The 17,654-nt window shown below is 34.3% G+C and overlaps 2 protein-coding genes across 2 annotated transcripts in view; both read right to left on the minus strand.

The window, feature by feature from the left end:
* The window catches only part of LOC132788501 (probable nuclear hormone receptor HR3), a 28,157-nt gene extending 12,936 nt beyond the window's left edge, over positions 1 to 15,221 (minus strand). The window contains exon 1 of the mRNA XM_060795953.1: positions 14,973 to 15,221. Coding sequence (XP_060651936.1) covers positions 14,973 to 15,102 — 130 coding nt within the window. The 5' untranslated portion in view covers positions 15,103 to 15,221. The remainder of the gene's footprint in view (positions 1 to 14,972) is intronic.
* Positions 15,222 to 15,885: 664 nt separating this feature from the next.
* LOC132788502 (putative uncharacterized protein DDB_G0275565) lies at positions 15,886 to 16,459 on the minus strand. Its single transcript, XM_060795954.1, has one exon. It carries the CDS (start codon positions 16,352 to 16,354, stop codon positions 16,100 to 16,102), a length of 255 nt encoding a protein of 84 aa, XP_060651937.1. The 5' UTR covers positions 16,355 to 16,459; the 3' UTR covers positions 15,886 to 16,099.
* Positions 16,460 to 17,654: the final 1,195 nt, after the last annotated feature.

Here is a 17,654-nt window from a genome sequence, read left to right on the forward strand (position 1 = left end):
GTAAGCCGGCTGACTGACGGAAAGAAACATACATACACACATACACATAATAAAAATGCCGTTAGAGAGCGACGTCGACGTTGGCATGGCTACGTAATGTTGGCGCTTTCTTTTTGCTCACACGCATTTGCATATGCTATCGCTGTGTGTGTTTGAGGAAGACGCCGTTAGAATTAGTAAAGAGCAGCAAAAAAAAAAAAATAAAGAAGAAAAAAATTCATTCACGCTGCTTCCATGCTTAATACAGCCATAATAATCAGCAGCGAATCATTATAATAATATAATTTTAATTTACGCGCAGTTATGCCACAAAGTCACAGGCCTAACGGTGCTTTGCAGTCAATGGCCTTTTTTCAAGCTTCTTTCTTCGTTCTTTTTTTCGTATTTTTTTTTTGGCAGTTGCTGTTGATGACCAACGCAGGCATTTTTTCTGTAATGTTTACATTTCGCACCACAGAATTCTCTTCCCCGTCTCTCTCTCTCTCTCTCTTTCTCCGTCTCGCTCTCGGTGTGCGTGCCGCTTGCTACGTGCTTTTGTTGCCAACAAAAGATCTGGCTCATACAGCAACCAAAAAAAAAATATATGTTCTTTTTGCCCAAAAGTTGATTGACCCACGAAATTTCACAGCCAAATGAAAACGAAGAAAGAACACAAAAATTTCACACAAATGATGTAATTTTTTTTCATCTTTGCTTTTGTTTTGTGTGTGTGTGTGTTTTAACTGTTTTTAGCTAGCCTTATTATTAGCCAGTTAGTTTGCATTTTCCTATTTTCCTATGCATAATATAATTTTTATTGTTGTTGTTTTAGAGATGAGTGTGCACATGACGTATGCGTTATATATGTATATATTGTTCTCGAGCAACAAAATCACGTATACGCCGCACGTGACAATGAAAACCGATGCGATTGTGTGTCTGTGTGTGTGTGTGTGAGTCTGAGTTAAGATACATTTTCGTCACATGATTCATACGCACGAAATTTCTCTGTCAAAATGTTTGCATACAAATCGAACATTTAACTTCTTCATTTTTTTTTTTGGCTACCACTTCTTCTTCATTGTCATCGTGCGTTGTCCCGACTTTAAGTCGGCATGTGTAGGAGTATCATAAATATTCATTTATTTCTGTGCATAATAAACAGTTAACAAACCGAAAGTTAAAGCCACTTTCTTTGTCTACATCAAAAGCCTTTCAATCCGCCAATTTATTGTATAATATGTGCCTCCTTCTTTGCTTTTTGCTTTGTAATATTTGCTTTTCATTTGAGTGCTTGTATTTTATTCATACCTTGAGGCATTTCAAAAGAATTCGCTCAAGTCGCTCATAATGATTTTAATCCAGATTTTGATCTTTACAATCGCTTTAATTAGGCTTTATTGTGAGTAAAGTGCAGCTGAGCAATAAATGGTTATTTTTATTGATATTTATTTTATGCAATTCTTGATTGTTATTTAATTTAAATTGTTATTTATGTGACGAATTATTTAAGGCTTAGTTGTAAAGTTTATTTATATTAATAAGTGCATGATTCCTAATTTTTATTGATATTCTTTATGCAATTCTTTGTAGTTATTTGATTTAACTTTTTATTTAAGTTATTTAAGTTCTTTGAAGTATTTTATTTATAGTTATAAAGTTTATTTCTATAAATAAATGCATGATTTCTAAGACTCTATCTAAATATATTTATAAAAGCGCTTATCAGTCTTCACAATGAACTTTTAATACATTTCTATCGCTTCTAAAGTAATCACGAAAATCTTTAGTTTATTTTTTCTTTCGATGAGTTTATTTCGTTTATATTATGACTATTTATTTTATTTAATCTTTTTTATGAGCGTTCATATTATATATAATTATTGCTTTGAACTTTTATTAAGCGTTTTTCTTTTATATTTAATAATTGAATTTTATTTTTTTAAAGCATATTTCGTTTGTATTAATTTAATTTAATTTTCAATGAGTTTCTATTAAATTAACATATGCATTTGCATTATAATCTTTAAGTAACATTACAACTGCTTTTATTTTTCTCTGAACTTTCAAAATTCACGTCTCATCAGGCACTATCTATATATATATATATATATGTATATATTTATAAAACTTATCAGTGATCACAATCAGCTTTTAATCAAATTCTACTGCATGACAAATAAGTAAGAAAATGTTTTGTCTATTTTACTTTATAAATATAATATTCATATTATATTAACTTTTAATTTATGTGTATTTATATTATATTTTATTAACAATTATTTTATGTATGATTTTATGAATATTTGTAAATAATGTAATTATAATATTAATTAGCCAAAAGCTAGAGTTTATTTTCATTTATCATAAATATAATTGTTTTATTATTTTATTTATTTTTTTGTATTATATTTGATCAGCAATTATAACTTTATTTTATGCTTCTTAATGCCTCATATTATTTATAATTATAGCTCTAATATTTTTCAGTCTTCAATGTGGTTTATGATACAAAATCTATAGTTTATTTTCATTTATTATTTGTATATTTATTTTGTATATATTTATAATATATTTCATTTAAATTTAGAGCTTCATTTAAAGCGTATTTATGTTGTATTAAGTTTAATAATAATTTTTTTAATTTTACCTTAATTTTATGCGTATTTAAGTTTTATATGATTATAACTTTCATATTTGTCAAGCAGGCAAAATCTATTGTTTATTTGTATTGCCCATTTTTATATTTATTTTTATTTATAATCATTATTATTTATGTTCAATTTCATTCTAAAGTTTGATATCAAATTACGTATATTTCGGTTCAACTCTGATAATAAATTTAATAATAAACTCATCTCACTTTCTCCAAATAATTGAAATGAATCTATTTAGCATCATCAACTCGTCTTTGATTCTATAAACTTTAAATATATTTTGGCCATTGCATTTTCGCAGTATTGTTGTGAGCTGGTCACTGAAAATGCTTTGGAGTGACATAAAAAAAACGAGCATAAGAATTGTGGAAGTACGTTGACTAGTTAAGTATTACGACAGACCCTCTGGAAAACCCTAAAGTCGACAGACTGCAGTCATTGCTATTCTAATGCAAAACAAATGAACAAAGCCGCAAACAATGGCGCAGAGAGCAAGCATAAAACACACAGAGTGAGAGAGAGAGAGAGAGAGAGAGAGAGAGAGAGAGAGGGTACAAAGTGCAGATCGAGGTGGAGGCATGTTTTGCACCCCATAAAAAGTAGGCCCATGCATTATTTATGCACGGCTTCAAAATGCAACAGCGTCGACATAAATGAAACTCAAAAAAATACAAAAAATAGCAAATGAAAAATACAACAAAAAACAGCAACAACAAAAAAAAAAAGAGAAATACCTTGACAACCTCAAAAGCCACACACAAAGCCACGTAAGTTGACTCTTTTAGCATTACTTTTGCGCAACTTGCAACACAGCAGCAACAACAACAACAACAGCGGCAACAAGATTTACACTTAAATAGCCAATTATTTATGGTATTTTATTTGTGTTGTTGTTGCATAGAACCAAAATACATAATGGCAAAAATGCAGTCAATATAATTTCAGTTTTTTTTTTGTTTTTTTCTCAAGTTGAACACGAACTGTGGCCAAAAGCAACAACTGGCTAAAGCGAGTAACTAACTTGGCCTAAACTAAGCACAACGAAAAGCGCGAAAAATTCTTAAAGAAAATGCAACAAATGCAACGCTGGAAATACAGGTTTCGGTTCTGTCTAATTTCAGAGAACAACGCGGCGTATGCGCAATGCCCAATAACAATGAATGCCACAACTGGCGGCGGCAGCATCAATTGTTGTTGTTGTTGTTGCTGTGGAGAGTAACAAAACATGAAACACGAAAATATTCTGCTGTCATCCGCCCAAAGAAGAGACAACAACGAGCAAAAAAAAGTCGTTGACGTTGCATGCAAATTGTAATCAGAAAAAATCAACCGAAAACTATATACCAAATACATATACATATATGTATGTATGTATGTGTATGTGTATATATACTATATATATAGTAGTCGCCGCTAACAACAACAGCAACAACAAAAACAACCGCAGCAGCAGCAGCAGCGTCTATAAAATACACAAAACTAAAAGGCATTCATTTTGTTTTTCCAACTTTGTTGTTGTTATTGCTGCTGCTGCAACTGTTGTTGTTGTTGTTGTTGTGGTTGTGGTTGTTGTTGTTGCCATCGCTTCCATCATGCAACTGTGCGCACTAATATCCGTCCTTGGCTCGTCTGTTCAACTTTGTCCCAGTTTTTTCGCATTTGTTGGCGGCGCTCGTTCGCCTCTAACTTGTCGGCGAGTTGCATTTTTGTGTGTGCAGCGCATACAGCAACAGCAACAACAACAACGTACACACACACACACACACATATATACATACATACTCCAACAAATATATATGTACACATTCGTCTATTCATTTGGCGCGACTCGCTTCACCCAGTGGGACTTTGACTGCTTCTCTCTTTTTTTATGCTCGTCCCACAGCGCGTATGCTTAATCAAGGTAGTTGTTTTACTTTTTTGTTTTGTGCGTTTTACAGACCTAAAATAGCAGCATAGCTATTGCGTTGACATCCAACTAATAGTTGACTAATTACGCACTTTATATGCAGAGGTTCTGGCTGCATTTTAGCACATGAATTTGCAGTGGAACAGAAAGAGAAAATATTGCCAAGTGCAATGCAGAGTTAGCGTAAAAAAGAGTTGTTCAAGTAGTTCTTCATCTATCTTTGGAGTTATTAAAATTGTTCATTATTAATGATCTTAAATACTTCTAGTTTTTAGCCCTTCAACATAAAATTCCTACACAGAATGAAAAAACGTCGTAAAATCAAGAATATAATATTAAATCAAGATTTGTCATTGTCAATGTAGAATAAAACATTCTTGAATCAAGATTTTAATCTTAATATAAGATGTTTTAATCTGAAATTTTAGCATAAAAATCTTGATTTAAAATTGTTTCAACCCAAAAAAACTTATTTCAAGATTGTTTAAGACTTTTTCAATCTAGATTTTTTTACTCTCTCTATGAGTATTTGATTTATTTTTGATTTGTAGATATTTTCTGAACCAAAGCTTTCATTACAATTTCTTATTTTTGACTAAATTGTGCATAAGAAAAATATTGATGTAAATGTAAATTCATAGTTGAATAAATATTTGCCAGTTGATATTTTTAACAACTTTCAATAAACTTTAAAGTCATTACATTTTAGTAGATATAAACAATAATATCAATATAAGATTTTATTACAATTTAAAAAGCTTTCATAAAGTACCCCAATAAATAAAAAGCTAATATTCTGTGACAATTTAAATAGTCTTTATAAAACTTCCTAAATGCATCAATACAAAATAATAGCTTTTATAACAAATTAATCTGTTCATGTGATAAAGATCAAGTTCGCCTTTATACTTTTTTGTTTCAGTTGAAAAACAATTACTTGTAAAATGTGTTTTACTATTGTTCTAATAAAGTGTTCTTCTTATAAATAAATAAAATGAAATAGTTGTTACTTTGGAACTATTATTATAGAGAACTATATTAAGTAAATAATTTTATTTAGACCATTATAAATGAATAAAACGAAATAGTTGGTGCCCTGGAACTATTATTATGGAGAACATTATTGAGCATAAAATTTTATTTAGCCCATAGCTGGAGATCACTTCATGGGGAGATTTAAAAATCGTTCTTTAATGTAAGACTTCAATAGCAGTTATATTGAGTTTGATTTGCTAAGCAGCTGTAAATATTTTATTTAAATTTTCATAATTATTTACTAATTTATTTTTTAATTTTTCTGCAGCATTCACCCAATTTATCTCCCCACCATCATCTCATCTAACAATTCTAAGAACAAGTTCTGAAGTTGCCACTGGGTCTTTTTTTGTTTTTGTGTTGTGTAGTTCGTCGCTGCATTGTGGGGCACATGCAATCTTTTATTTGCTGTCCATACACACACACCAACACACATACACACATACAAGTAAACCACATCTATAGGTATCTCTCTATCTGCATCTGTCTCTGTCTCTGTCTCTTTGTGTGTGTCAAACTCACGCACATTAAATGCTATGCGAGAGTTGCATAGATAAGATACGCAGCAGCAGCTGCTGCGGCGGCTGTGGCGAGTCTGTGGCAGCAACTGTGGCACGACTTCCCTCCCTCCTCTTCCTTTCCCTCTGCCTCCTCCTCTATCACTCTTGTTGCGTGCATGTATTTTGTATGCTCAGCTCGGCCCCGTGGGGGCCACTGATGCATTGCATTTTGTCTGGCCAGATAATTGCTAGAATAATATTATTGCATCTATGCATATGCATGAATTTGTTCAACTACTGCAGCAGCAGCAGCTTCTGCTTCTTCTTCTTCTTGCACTTCTATTCACATTCAAATTGCATTCATCCAAAATTTGTTTAGCTATTTTCTGCATTGCACTTTTTGACGAGGAGGCCAATAGGTTAAACATATGCTAATTAAAAGTGCTGAAAGCTCAGCATAAAGATAAAATGAGCAGGTTTTTATGTTTCTTCTTTGTGCTGTATTCGTAAACGTTAAATCCGAATGAGCTTTCAATTTTTCCCTTTGCACTATATTCTTAAAAGTAAAGCTACGTTTTTATTGCTTACAGTATTTATTTAGCTCTTTGAAAATTTGAATTGAATTAAAGTATTTTTTTTTTATCTTTTTGTCATATTCGTAAACGTTTTAAAGGCAGTTTTAGCTTTCACATTTCCTCTTTGTGCCACATTCGCTATGATTGCCGAAAGGATTCTATTAGCTACTTTAAACTCCTTCAAATTAAATTAAGGTTTTTTCTTGCATCTTTTTATAATATTCGTAAACGTTTTTAAGGCCAACTTTAGCTTTCATGTTTCCTCTTTGTGCGATATTCGCTATGATTGCCGAAAGGATTCTATTAGCTACTTTAAACTCCTTCAAATTAAATTAAGGTTTTTTCTTTCATCTTTTTGTCATATTCGTAAACGTTTTTCTTGCAACTTTAGCTTAATTTGTCATATATTTTGTGTTATTTCTTAATGATTTTCCTATAAGTTATATATTTTGAGATACAAGTTTCGTTTGTCTGTAATTTCTGTATCTCACCCTCTATTCTTAAACATTTCTGATGGCTTGTAATACGCCTGAGTAATTGCTGTAATCACTTGACACGACTTGACTCGACTACAGCTGAATATACTTCAATTCTTTTTCTTGTCTGTGCAATAGCATTGAAGTTGTGGCCTTATGACACACATTTGTGGTTAGCTTATCTCGCAATACTAAGCACTTAATAAATACTTTACTATATATACTTGCACATTTTCCATATATACACACACATTTTCCTACAGCAGATAACTATAACTATATATACTATATATATAGTACAGTATAGTAGTTCACAATCATTAAACAAAGTCTGTAACACTCCAATGCGAGACGCCAATTCAATGAAACTTTCAATGATATTATCATCGAGAATGTTGTTAATTGACGAAATATTATTATATTGCAAGCAATCAATCTGAATGCTTAACTGTCGACACAACTCTATCAAAAAATAACAAAAACCTCAGACATTCAGATAACTTCTAAAGAGAGTGAGAGAGAAGGAGAGAGAGAATTTGAGGTATTGGGTGTACTTAACAATAGAAAATAGAAACTATGTCTATGGCTTATCTTTATGACAAGTGCTACGAGACATTAGCAACAGGTTCAATGACCTTTTCACACACTCAAACCGAAAAGTGCCTGAAGGGTATTCGGGGGTTAGCATAATAATCTCCATTTAACAGGTGAAATTGAAATAGAAAACAAAAGTTGATATTATGTTGAAATTTAATTTTAAACTATTTATTTTATTGTCTTTTTGCTATACTTGACTTAAAGAGTATTTGCTATTCTGTTTGATATTTGAGTTTCATTGTAATGTCTGGCCGCAAACTTAATGAAAATTTCCATATTTATCGCGCACAAAAGAAAACAAAAACTAATGTGGTTTCCAAAGTAGTTTCTGGGACAAAAGCGAATGAACTTGCCGAAAATTTGCTCTATTTGTTTGCAAACAAGTCGAAAGTTTTGAAAATATTTGCATGTGCCATATATCAATTGGAATTTCCATAACCCAAGCAGCAAAAACCGACAAAAAAAAAACAAAATTAAATTCCTATTCCCATATTTTTTTTCTAGCTTCAATTGCCCAGTTTTCCCCAAAGCACACATTACAAACAGCTGTCGGAGTAATGGGAATTTTCCTACATAATTGTGTGCGTGAGTGTTTGGGGAGTTCAATAATTCCATCGCCCTTACCCCACTGTACAAATATTTGAGACATTTGCCGAAAAACTTGCATATGGCGTGAAAATCAAATTAGCCAAACGGTAAAATTCAAGCGGCTTCTAGATTGTTTTTTCTCTCTCTCCTTCTCTCTGTCTTTGTAAATGGAAATTCACGCAATAATTGTCAAATGCAAACAAAAGGGCCAAATTACTCGCACAGTGTGGCAAAATGCCAAAGTTGCTGCGCAATTATATGCAATTACTTTAATAAGCTATCGCTATGCAGATGGCGTTTAACAAATTATTTGTATTTATTAGTTATTATTTAATCACTAGTTGCAGTTGTGTGTTTGGTTTGTTCCACTGTGTTAACTAATAACAACACAAAACTAACGCTACTCTCGTGCTCTTTTGTTCGCTCTCTTTCTCGCTCGCTCTTCATCAACTTATGCGTAAATAATAATAATACAAGTTGTGAGCTTCTGCTGCTGCCGGCAGCGGCAGAGGCAGCGAAGTAGACAGCAGCAGCATCGTCAAGCCATAGAAAGCATCGCATTCTACATGTGTGTGTGTGTGAAAGCGAATTCGATTGCTAGCCGCCGTCTCAGTCACCCAGCCCCTGCCTCTGGCAACTCGCATGTTGTAATATGCGTTGCGATGACGTCGACGCGTCAACGCTCCCGCATAACATCGACAGCGACAGCACACACACATATGCACGCACGCACTCACGCACTGAACGAAAGCAGGCGTTGAGAGAGTGGAGTGTGAGAGACCATAAGAGAGTGGGAGCTCGACAGAGAGAGAGAGAGAGTAGCTGTGTGCTTTCTTGTGTTGGCGCGTCTCTGCGTGCGTGTGCGTGTGCGGGTGTGTGTGTGTGAGTGCGTATGGATCTGTTCGGGTGAATGACCGCCGAAAATTAAATTTTTTGTCGATTTTAGACTTTTACTATGTTGACGCTGCGCTGCCTCGTCCGCTGCTGCTGATTGTATTGTGCTTTGCTTGCTGAGAGAACTACACACATACAATAGCGAGAGAGTGAGAGGGAGTGATACAACTACAATGCGTTGCTTTATAGTTTGCTGCGGCGTTCGCACTATCGCGCTTAGTGTTTATGGCTGCGTTGTGTGTGTCGGGTGGAGACTGATAGAGAGGGAGGAAGGGAGGGAGCGAGCGTTCGCTAGCTGGGTGGGTGGCTAGGGAACGACCTGCAAGCTATGTGCGTGTGTGTGCCTAGACTACACAATCAGCAGCAGCAACAGCAACAGCAAACGCAACGCAGGCATTTCACTCGACAACAACAACGTTGAGCGACAACTTTTTGTTGCTGTTGCTTTGTTGTGTGTTTCTCTTTTGAATTTTTGACGGTTTTCGCTTGCACTGTGTGCCGCAAGGGCCTGCCCCCGCCTCTTAGAGGGGGGTGGTAAGCGAAGGGGGGGGGGGCTTATGATCGCCAGCCACTTTCGACAACGAATCTTGCGTTGCTTCTGTTGTTGTAGTTGTTGCTGTTGCTTTTTTTTTGGCCGCTTTCTGTTTACGCCGCATTTCTTTCACTTTGTACCGTACTATCTGTTTGCTGTTTCTGTTTCACATTTTATTGTCGTCGTCGTCGTCGTCGCCGCTCTTTTCTTTTCTTTCTTTTTCTTTCTTTCGCTTTTTTTTCTTTTTTTGTTTCTTCTGGCTGTATATTTTTATGAAGTACTGCCAAATGCGAGAGTCGAAGAAGGGAGAGGGAAGGGAAGTTGCCTGTTGCCTTTTTGGCAAAACTCAAAGTGAAAATTTCAATAAAAAAAAAACTTGCCATCACTTTTGCTGTCGTCGTCTTTGTTGTTGTTGTTGTTGTTATTGTTGCTGCTGCTGTCGCGGAAGTCATAAAGGCAAATCGCATGCATATTTCGTTGAGTTTTGCGAGCGCTTTAGGGCCTCCCCTCCCCTTCCCCCTTCTCTCCCTTCAACTTCTCCTTCTCCTACTCCTTCTTGTCTCCCCCTTCCCATTCCAACCTTCCCCCCTGCGGCGTGCACACGCAACGCACGCAGCTAAAAACAGTTTTAGTAGCAGCTTTTTGATGGCTTTTAATTGTTCGACTTTTTCGTTTTTTCGTGGTGGGGAGGGAATCCGAAAAAAAACAACCAACAAAGTGAAAACAAGTCTCAAATGAAAATGAGGGAAAATGGGAAAAACTAACATTGCGTATTAACGAAGTGGCAAACACTCTAGGAAATCTTCGCTTTTACGACCGTTACAATAACAAACAGAAAATAAATATAAAACTTAAGGTCGCTTGGCTTGAGATTTTGGCTGGGAAATGCAGATGAAAACTACCTTTAAAAATGACATAAATCTTTTCCAAGTAAACTGCAAACTCGATAAGTGTAAAGTCATTTTAATGAGTGGGAATTTTTTTAATTTGTGATGCTCCGAGAACACAAAAAGTTTTAAGTTGCTTTTTTCCAATGAATTTCCTAATGCAATTATGCATAACTGCAGTTTTTATTTCAGGCAACGCATTTTTTCCAATACTTTATAATAATGCAAGTAATAAAATAGTTTTTCAATAAAAACTGTTAAGTTTTCAAACTTTTCAATTAAAAACTAATGCAAATTTCATAATGGCTTTTTAAGCATTACTCAAGAGCTTAAAAATACCTCATTGAATATTTTAATGAAAACTGTTAGATTAACAAATTGTACTTTAATATATTTATCAATAAATTATGTTTTAATAATATTCGATACATTTTAAAAGCTTTAAATAGTAAGCTAACATGATAAAGCAGCTTTTTAATGAAAACTGTTAAGCTTACAAAAATGTGAAATGTTTTAATATTATTCGACATATTTTAAAATGCTGAAGCAGCTTTTTAATGACAACTGTTAAGCTTACAAAGCTCATTCTAATGCTCAATTAATGCATGTGATCTTAATAATGCAAAGCTTTAATGCAAAATGTGCCGCTTAGGAATTTCCCCAAGCGTTAGTTGAGGTAACAAAGTCAATGTTTATGCTTGTAGATATTAATGTGAGATTAATGCGTTCTCTAATTAATGAGTGCTCTAATGTAGGCATATTTTATAGCTTGTATATCGCTTGTAAACGCACAACGTCTAATGCTAAATATTTAGTTTAGGCCCCGCAGCTCACGCAACTTTTGTGCTTTGATTGACTTCCAAGGGTGGTTTGCCTAATGGGGTGTGAGTTGGGCTAGATGATGGGGTTGGCGTTGGCGTTTTGGGGATAAAATGACCATTTGCCGATCCAAAAGGTTTACACAGACACAACACACACAAGCACACACAAGCACACCCAGGAATAGAGAAGGCGAGAGAGAGATTGAGGGCTGGCGATTAAGATTTATGACGGGCGTCCTGCGTTGATAGCCCAGAAATACGCATTAACCATAAAACCAAAAAGCCTGACAAATGCTCATTATTCATTTGGGCCGCTGACCCCGCTAGCGAGAGGTCAAAGAACGCAATGTTCTGACCCCGCCAGCTCTCTGATAAGCTGGCCCCAGGCGACAAAATTCGAAAATGGGCGACCAAAAATGCTTCAAAACGAGGCGAGGAATAGCTTAAAGTTTAGCTGCATTAATTGCAAGCATATCAATCAAATTTAGTACAAATATATATCATTATATATATATGGATTTCATATCCTATTTGCTTCTTAAGCATCGCAGCTAAAAATAGTTTTAATTTGACAACGCATCGTGTAATAAACAATAATAAAATGCATAAAAATGTCAAAGAAAACGAGAAAATTAAGAGTGACAAACATTATTTTTTGTGTACAAAGAAAAGCGAGTGTACTCGACTTTGAATTACTTCACAATTTAATATTTCGTGAAATTTAAAGATGATATAAAAATAGTTCTATTTAGGTGCATACAAATTTCAATGAAAACGTGAAAATTAAGAGTGACAAACATTATTTTTGCCCACAAAGAAAAGCGAGTGTGCTCGACTTTGAATTACTTCGCAATCTGATATTTCGTTTATTGTGAAATTTGAGATATAGAAAATTGATTTGTAAGGTTTATCAAGATGTTTATATCGGTTTCTATTTTGATTGTTAAATTTAGTTAGAAAAGCGTTAAGAGAACTTTTATTATGTTTATTCCTCAGCTTTAGAGTTTTCATGGAATATAGAAATATAGAAAACATGAATTAGATATCATCAAACAAAGAAATTCATATAAGGCCGCAATTTTAAAAGTTTCTTAAGACAAAATGTTTCTTTTTATAATATTATTTTTATAATTTTCCTTTTTTTTAATTAGTTGGATTTTTTATTATTTTAATTTTTTTTTTGTATATTTTGTATATAAGAAATACATACATATAAATACCATATTACAGGGTACACAAAAGTCTATGCCCTCATCGTAATTCGCATTGTATATTTATATAAATTTATTATACAGCCAAAAATTAAAAAAAAGAAGAAAAGAAACGCAACAAATAAAAAGGCAAAAGAAATTGTTGGCATTACAATATCGCTTTTTATTGCTGGCGCGCGAATTTTAATTTGCCAGTTGCTTGAACATATACGTGAGTATGTGTGAGTGCGAGTGTGAGTATCTGCACCTATTGCAAATGTATCTACAAGTCGCACAAATGTATCTGTGAGTCAGCGATGGCAACACAAATGTATATACAACAACAACAAAAAAAAGGGTCTCTTTTATGAAGGCTTATTGGAGGTGACTCGTCAGCAAACTGATTGCCATGTCGAATTAGTTTAATTGTTAATGCAAACACAAAGCGCAACAGAGATAGCAGGAGTGTTGAAAAGAGACAGAGATACATGTGTGTGTGTGTGCAATAATGTTTCGTAATTCAGCTGTTGTTATTGGCTTTGCTTTGACTGCGTTGCGTCTTTCTTCATTTACGAATTTCATGGATTTCCCTACAATAATTCCGCTTGCTGTTGAGAAACTCAAACTCAACTCTCAAGTGACTTTCACTGCCAACGATGCGACGGCAGCAACAGCAGCTTAATTTATTTCGGCAACCTGGCTTCCTCTCGCTGCCAAATCGGCTAATCAAGGCAGCCAAGCTGAGCAAACTGACTGACTGACCGACTGACTGACTGACTGAGTGACTAACTAACTTAATATCAAAGCAGCCACAGTTTAAGATTGCTAACGTATCGTTGATTTCATTTGGAAGCTAAGCCTTTGATTGGTGAAATGATTAAAATATATATTTTTTTGAGTATTTATTTTGTTATAATTACTAGAGTTATTTTATGTTATATTTCATTCCATTTCTTATAGTGTACATTGTTCTTTAGTCATTTACAAGGTATCCACAGTTTATCAGAAGTTAAGCTACAATTTCATTTTAGCGGAATTCAGTATATATTAAAGTATTTGAAACTTTATCCTCTTAAAGGAAACTATTATCTTTTACAGGATATCCTGATCCTGAGTTCAAACTTAATTTTGGTTTTAGCGGAATTTAAATGTGAGCTTTCTATGTAGCTGTTATTTGATCATTAAATTTATTTAAATATTTATTAAAATATTTTAAATCTTAATGAAATTCTCAAAGGGGAAACTTTTATTTATTACAGGGTATCCTGATCAGTATTCAAATTTTATTTTGAATTTAGCGGAATTAAAATTTGAACTTTAGTTGTAACAGAAATTTGATGACTGAATAGAATAGAATTCTATTTCTTAGTGAAATTCTTGAATAGGAATCTTTTATGTTTTATAGGGTATCGCTAACTGATCAGAATTGAAAACTTATTTTCCGTTTTAGTGGAATTCAAATTTAAGCTTTCATTGAAACTGTAATTTTATTATTGAAATCATTAAGATAGAAATCATATACCATAATTGTATTTTATTTCTTAGTGAAATTCTCAGAGTGAAAACTTTGAACTTTTACAGGGTATCCCCAGCTGATCAGGACTCAAGCTACACTTTCGTTTTAGCGCAATTCAAATGTGAGGTTTTATTGAAACTGTATTTTTATCATTGAAAATATGAATGTAGAATTATCGAATTTTATTTCTTCTGGAAATTCGGAAGGAGGAAACATTTATGTTTTACAGGGTATCCCCAGCTGATCAGGATTCAAGCTAAACTTTCATTTTAGTGCTATTCAAATGTGAGATTTTATTGAAACTTTAATGTTATCATTAAATATATTATCGAATTTTATTTCTTCTGGAAATTCGGAAGGAGGAAACATTTATATTTTACAGGGTATCCCCAGCTGATCAGGACTCAAGCTACACTTTCGTTTTAGTGCAATTCAAATGTGAGGTTTTATTGAAACTGTAATTTCTTTTTTTATGAATGTTTACTTTATGGTTTGTTTATGCTTATAGTAGTAGCTAGTTTTAGAGCTGCAGCATTTGGAAAAATCTTGTATCATTTTTTTTTGTTGTTGTTTGCGGCTTACATCATCAGCTATTAAAATTGCAATTTTTTTCATTTTATTGCGACTATTTCAACTTTAGCTATCTACCGAAATGGCAATAAACTTTGAAAGTAGATTTAAGCCCTTTTATTTGTAGATTACCAAAAGCTTTCTTATCTTTAAAGATGTATAACTAAAAAAAAAAACTCACACCCTTAAAGTAAGCTCTTATTGCTATATTGATTGATTGATGGATTGATGTGTGTGTGTGTTTACCTTTAATTGAACCGCTTGAGTTATTTTGTCCCGCTGGCGATTGCACGTTGCTTTGACCCAAGTTATTTGCGTGTGCTTCCAGTTTTGAAGTGACGCTGCTCCACATGTCAAACATACGTTGCGTATACATAATTAAAAGGACGTCTAAGCGCGCTTGCCACCAAAACTTGTACTTGTTATTTATTTAATGCGTGTCTTCAATTCGAATTCGAATTCTTGATTTCTTGATTTCTTGATTTCGAATTCGTTTCTCGTCTTTAGCTTGATCCTTTTCGTACACACACACAGCTACATAGCCCGTAGATGTGTGTGTGTCAACTTAATTGCAATCGCTTAGATACAAAAAAAATGTTTGCAGCAATTTTCCAGTTGTTGTTATTATGTAACTAGGCTAAAGTAAACGCTTTTCCGATTTGTTTTTCTTGGTTTTTGTTTTATTTTTTTTATTGTAGAGCTGCACGGCGTAGGATTGCCCAAGGATGGGGATTATTTATTTATTTATTTGTTGTATTTATTTTGAATTTTTATTGCACTTTGAAGTTTTGTTTTTATTTTGTTGTTTATTATATATGTGAAATTACTAATATCACAGTGGGGGGGCAGGGGGCGTGTTCTTAGCTGCAGTTGCTGCTTCTTCTGCTTCTTGCCAATCTATAAAGTTTATATGTATTGTATAGGTGTATATAACTATAGCTATATATAGATATATATATATATATGTATATATATGTTGTTTTGTGTGTATATATAGTTCTAATGTTCTGTCTTCAGGCCTGTAGGTACTAAAACTTGTTTATTTTTTTTATTTTTATTTTCTGTATTTAACTATTTGAATAATGCTGCTGCTGCTTCTTCTTCTTCTTCTTCTCCGTTCTTCTTTGCTTTGCTGATTATTGGTTTATTCCTTTTTGTGGTTGTAAACTATTTAACTATGTAATAAGACACTTGTTCGCGTATATATTTATTTTAGAAATGTTATATATATATTTAACTTTTTTTATAGCAATTTTGTTGCTGCTTTGAATTTTTGTCGTTTATGAATTTGCTGCTTCCCTTTTCAGCGGCTTTTTCAGCACTTGCAAAATGGTGAGCTGTCGCTTGTTGTTGTTGTTGTTGATTTAGCACTTTCACTGCGATTTGGTTGCTGTGATTTTTAAGTTGTTGTTGTTGTTGTTGTTGCTGCTCTTCTTCTTGCTGCTACTGCTGTTGTTGTTGTTGTTGTGAGTGTTGCTGTTGCTGCTGCTGTGATTGTTGGCAATGCTGTTGTTGTTGTTGTTGTTGTTGTTATGCTCATTGTTTTGTCGATTTCTCTGTTTTGTTTGATTCCAAATCAAAATTTCCAAAAATACGAAAATTTCACGACAATTAATTCCGGAAGACATTTAGGGGCATTCTTCAAAACAGCATTTCAAGTGAATTTTGTTGGTTTTCTTTTACGTTTTTGTTGTTTTTTTTTTTGTAATAATTACTTTGCAAAATTTTTTGAATTGTTGTATTTTGTTTATTTAAACACTTTGATGTATAAAATGGTTTGGCCCGTTATATAAATGCTTTTGCTGCGCGTTGTTAGCCATGGCCAATGCATGGCATTCAGCATATTGTTAATTTAGTGGGCGTGGCACAAAACACTGCCTGCGAAATCGAACAGATCAATTAGTGGGTGTGTGTGTGTGTGTGGGTCAAAAAATCCTCCACACTCCTCTCTGTATGTGTGTGTGTTTGCGTTATGTGTGTGTGAATGAATTTTTCCAATAATTGAATTTGCCTTTAAACAGGGGGGGAACAAAAACAGACATCAAACAAGCCAAACAGGACATGAAAACTGTGTCGGGACGAGCAAACTCAAAACCCAGCCCCCTTCTTCTCCCCCTCAGCAACAACCCCAACCACTGCCCACAAACAAAAAAAAAGTATAAAACAAGCAAATGCATGAGAATGTAACATGAACATGAAAAATCGATATAGAAATGAGATTTAAGGGTGCTAGACAGCCAAACAGTGGCGTCTAGCGTGGGGGAAGGAGAGGCGGGAAGAGGGGCCCGCCTAGTCATAATAGCAGCATAGGCTGGAGTGTGAGTGCGACGAAGAGGAGGAGGAGTAGGAGAGAAACGAGCATGGAAATGCAGTTCACGAAGCAGCAAACGCAGCAAAAGCAAAAGCAACAACATAAATCTCACAACGAAAGCTCAGTTCGTATGCGACCGAGCAAGAGAGTGAGAGAGAGCTAGACGAAATGGGAGAGAGGGAGTGAACGCAGCAATAACATGTGCGTGAGAGTGTGAGTGTGTGCTTGTAAACAGTGAAAAAAGTTCTATGACCCAAAGCTTCAGCATGCCGGCAAACGGGCAAAAGCAATGAATATAAAACATTTTTACTTCTTCTTCTTCCTCCACAACTAGCAACAACAAGGAGTTGGCAGAGCAAGCGAGACAGCCACATAGCTTAGTCAGGCGGCGAGTGTGGGTGAAGTGGAGAAAGGGAGACGCAGATCGAGAGAGAGGGGAGGTTAGTTTATTGGAACTCCAAATGCGGAAGCCAGCAAAACGCAGACATGCAAATACGTCACCAACAAACTATAGTTGTTGTTGCTGTTGTTGTTGTTGCTATTGCTATTGTTGCCGTCGTCACCAAAGCGACAACAACAGAAATTGTGCCAGCAGCGACAACAGCAACAACAACGAG

The sequence above is a fragment of the Drosophila nasuta genome, chromosome 3 (genome assembly GCF_023558535.2).
Source record: "Drosophila nasuta strain 15112-1781.00 chromosome 3, ASM2355853v1, whole genome shotgun sequence".
NCBI lineage: Eukaryota > Metazoa > Arthropoda > Insecta > Diptera > Drosophilidae > Drosophila > Drosophila nasuta.

Excerpts from the sequence above, each read along its gene's own strand:
- LOC132788502 (XM_060795954.1), bottom strand. The coding sequence starts at position 16,354 with ATGTCTTCCGGAATTAATTGTCGTGAAATTTTCGTATTTTTGGAAATT.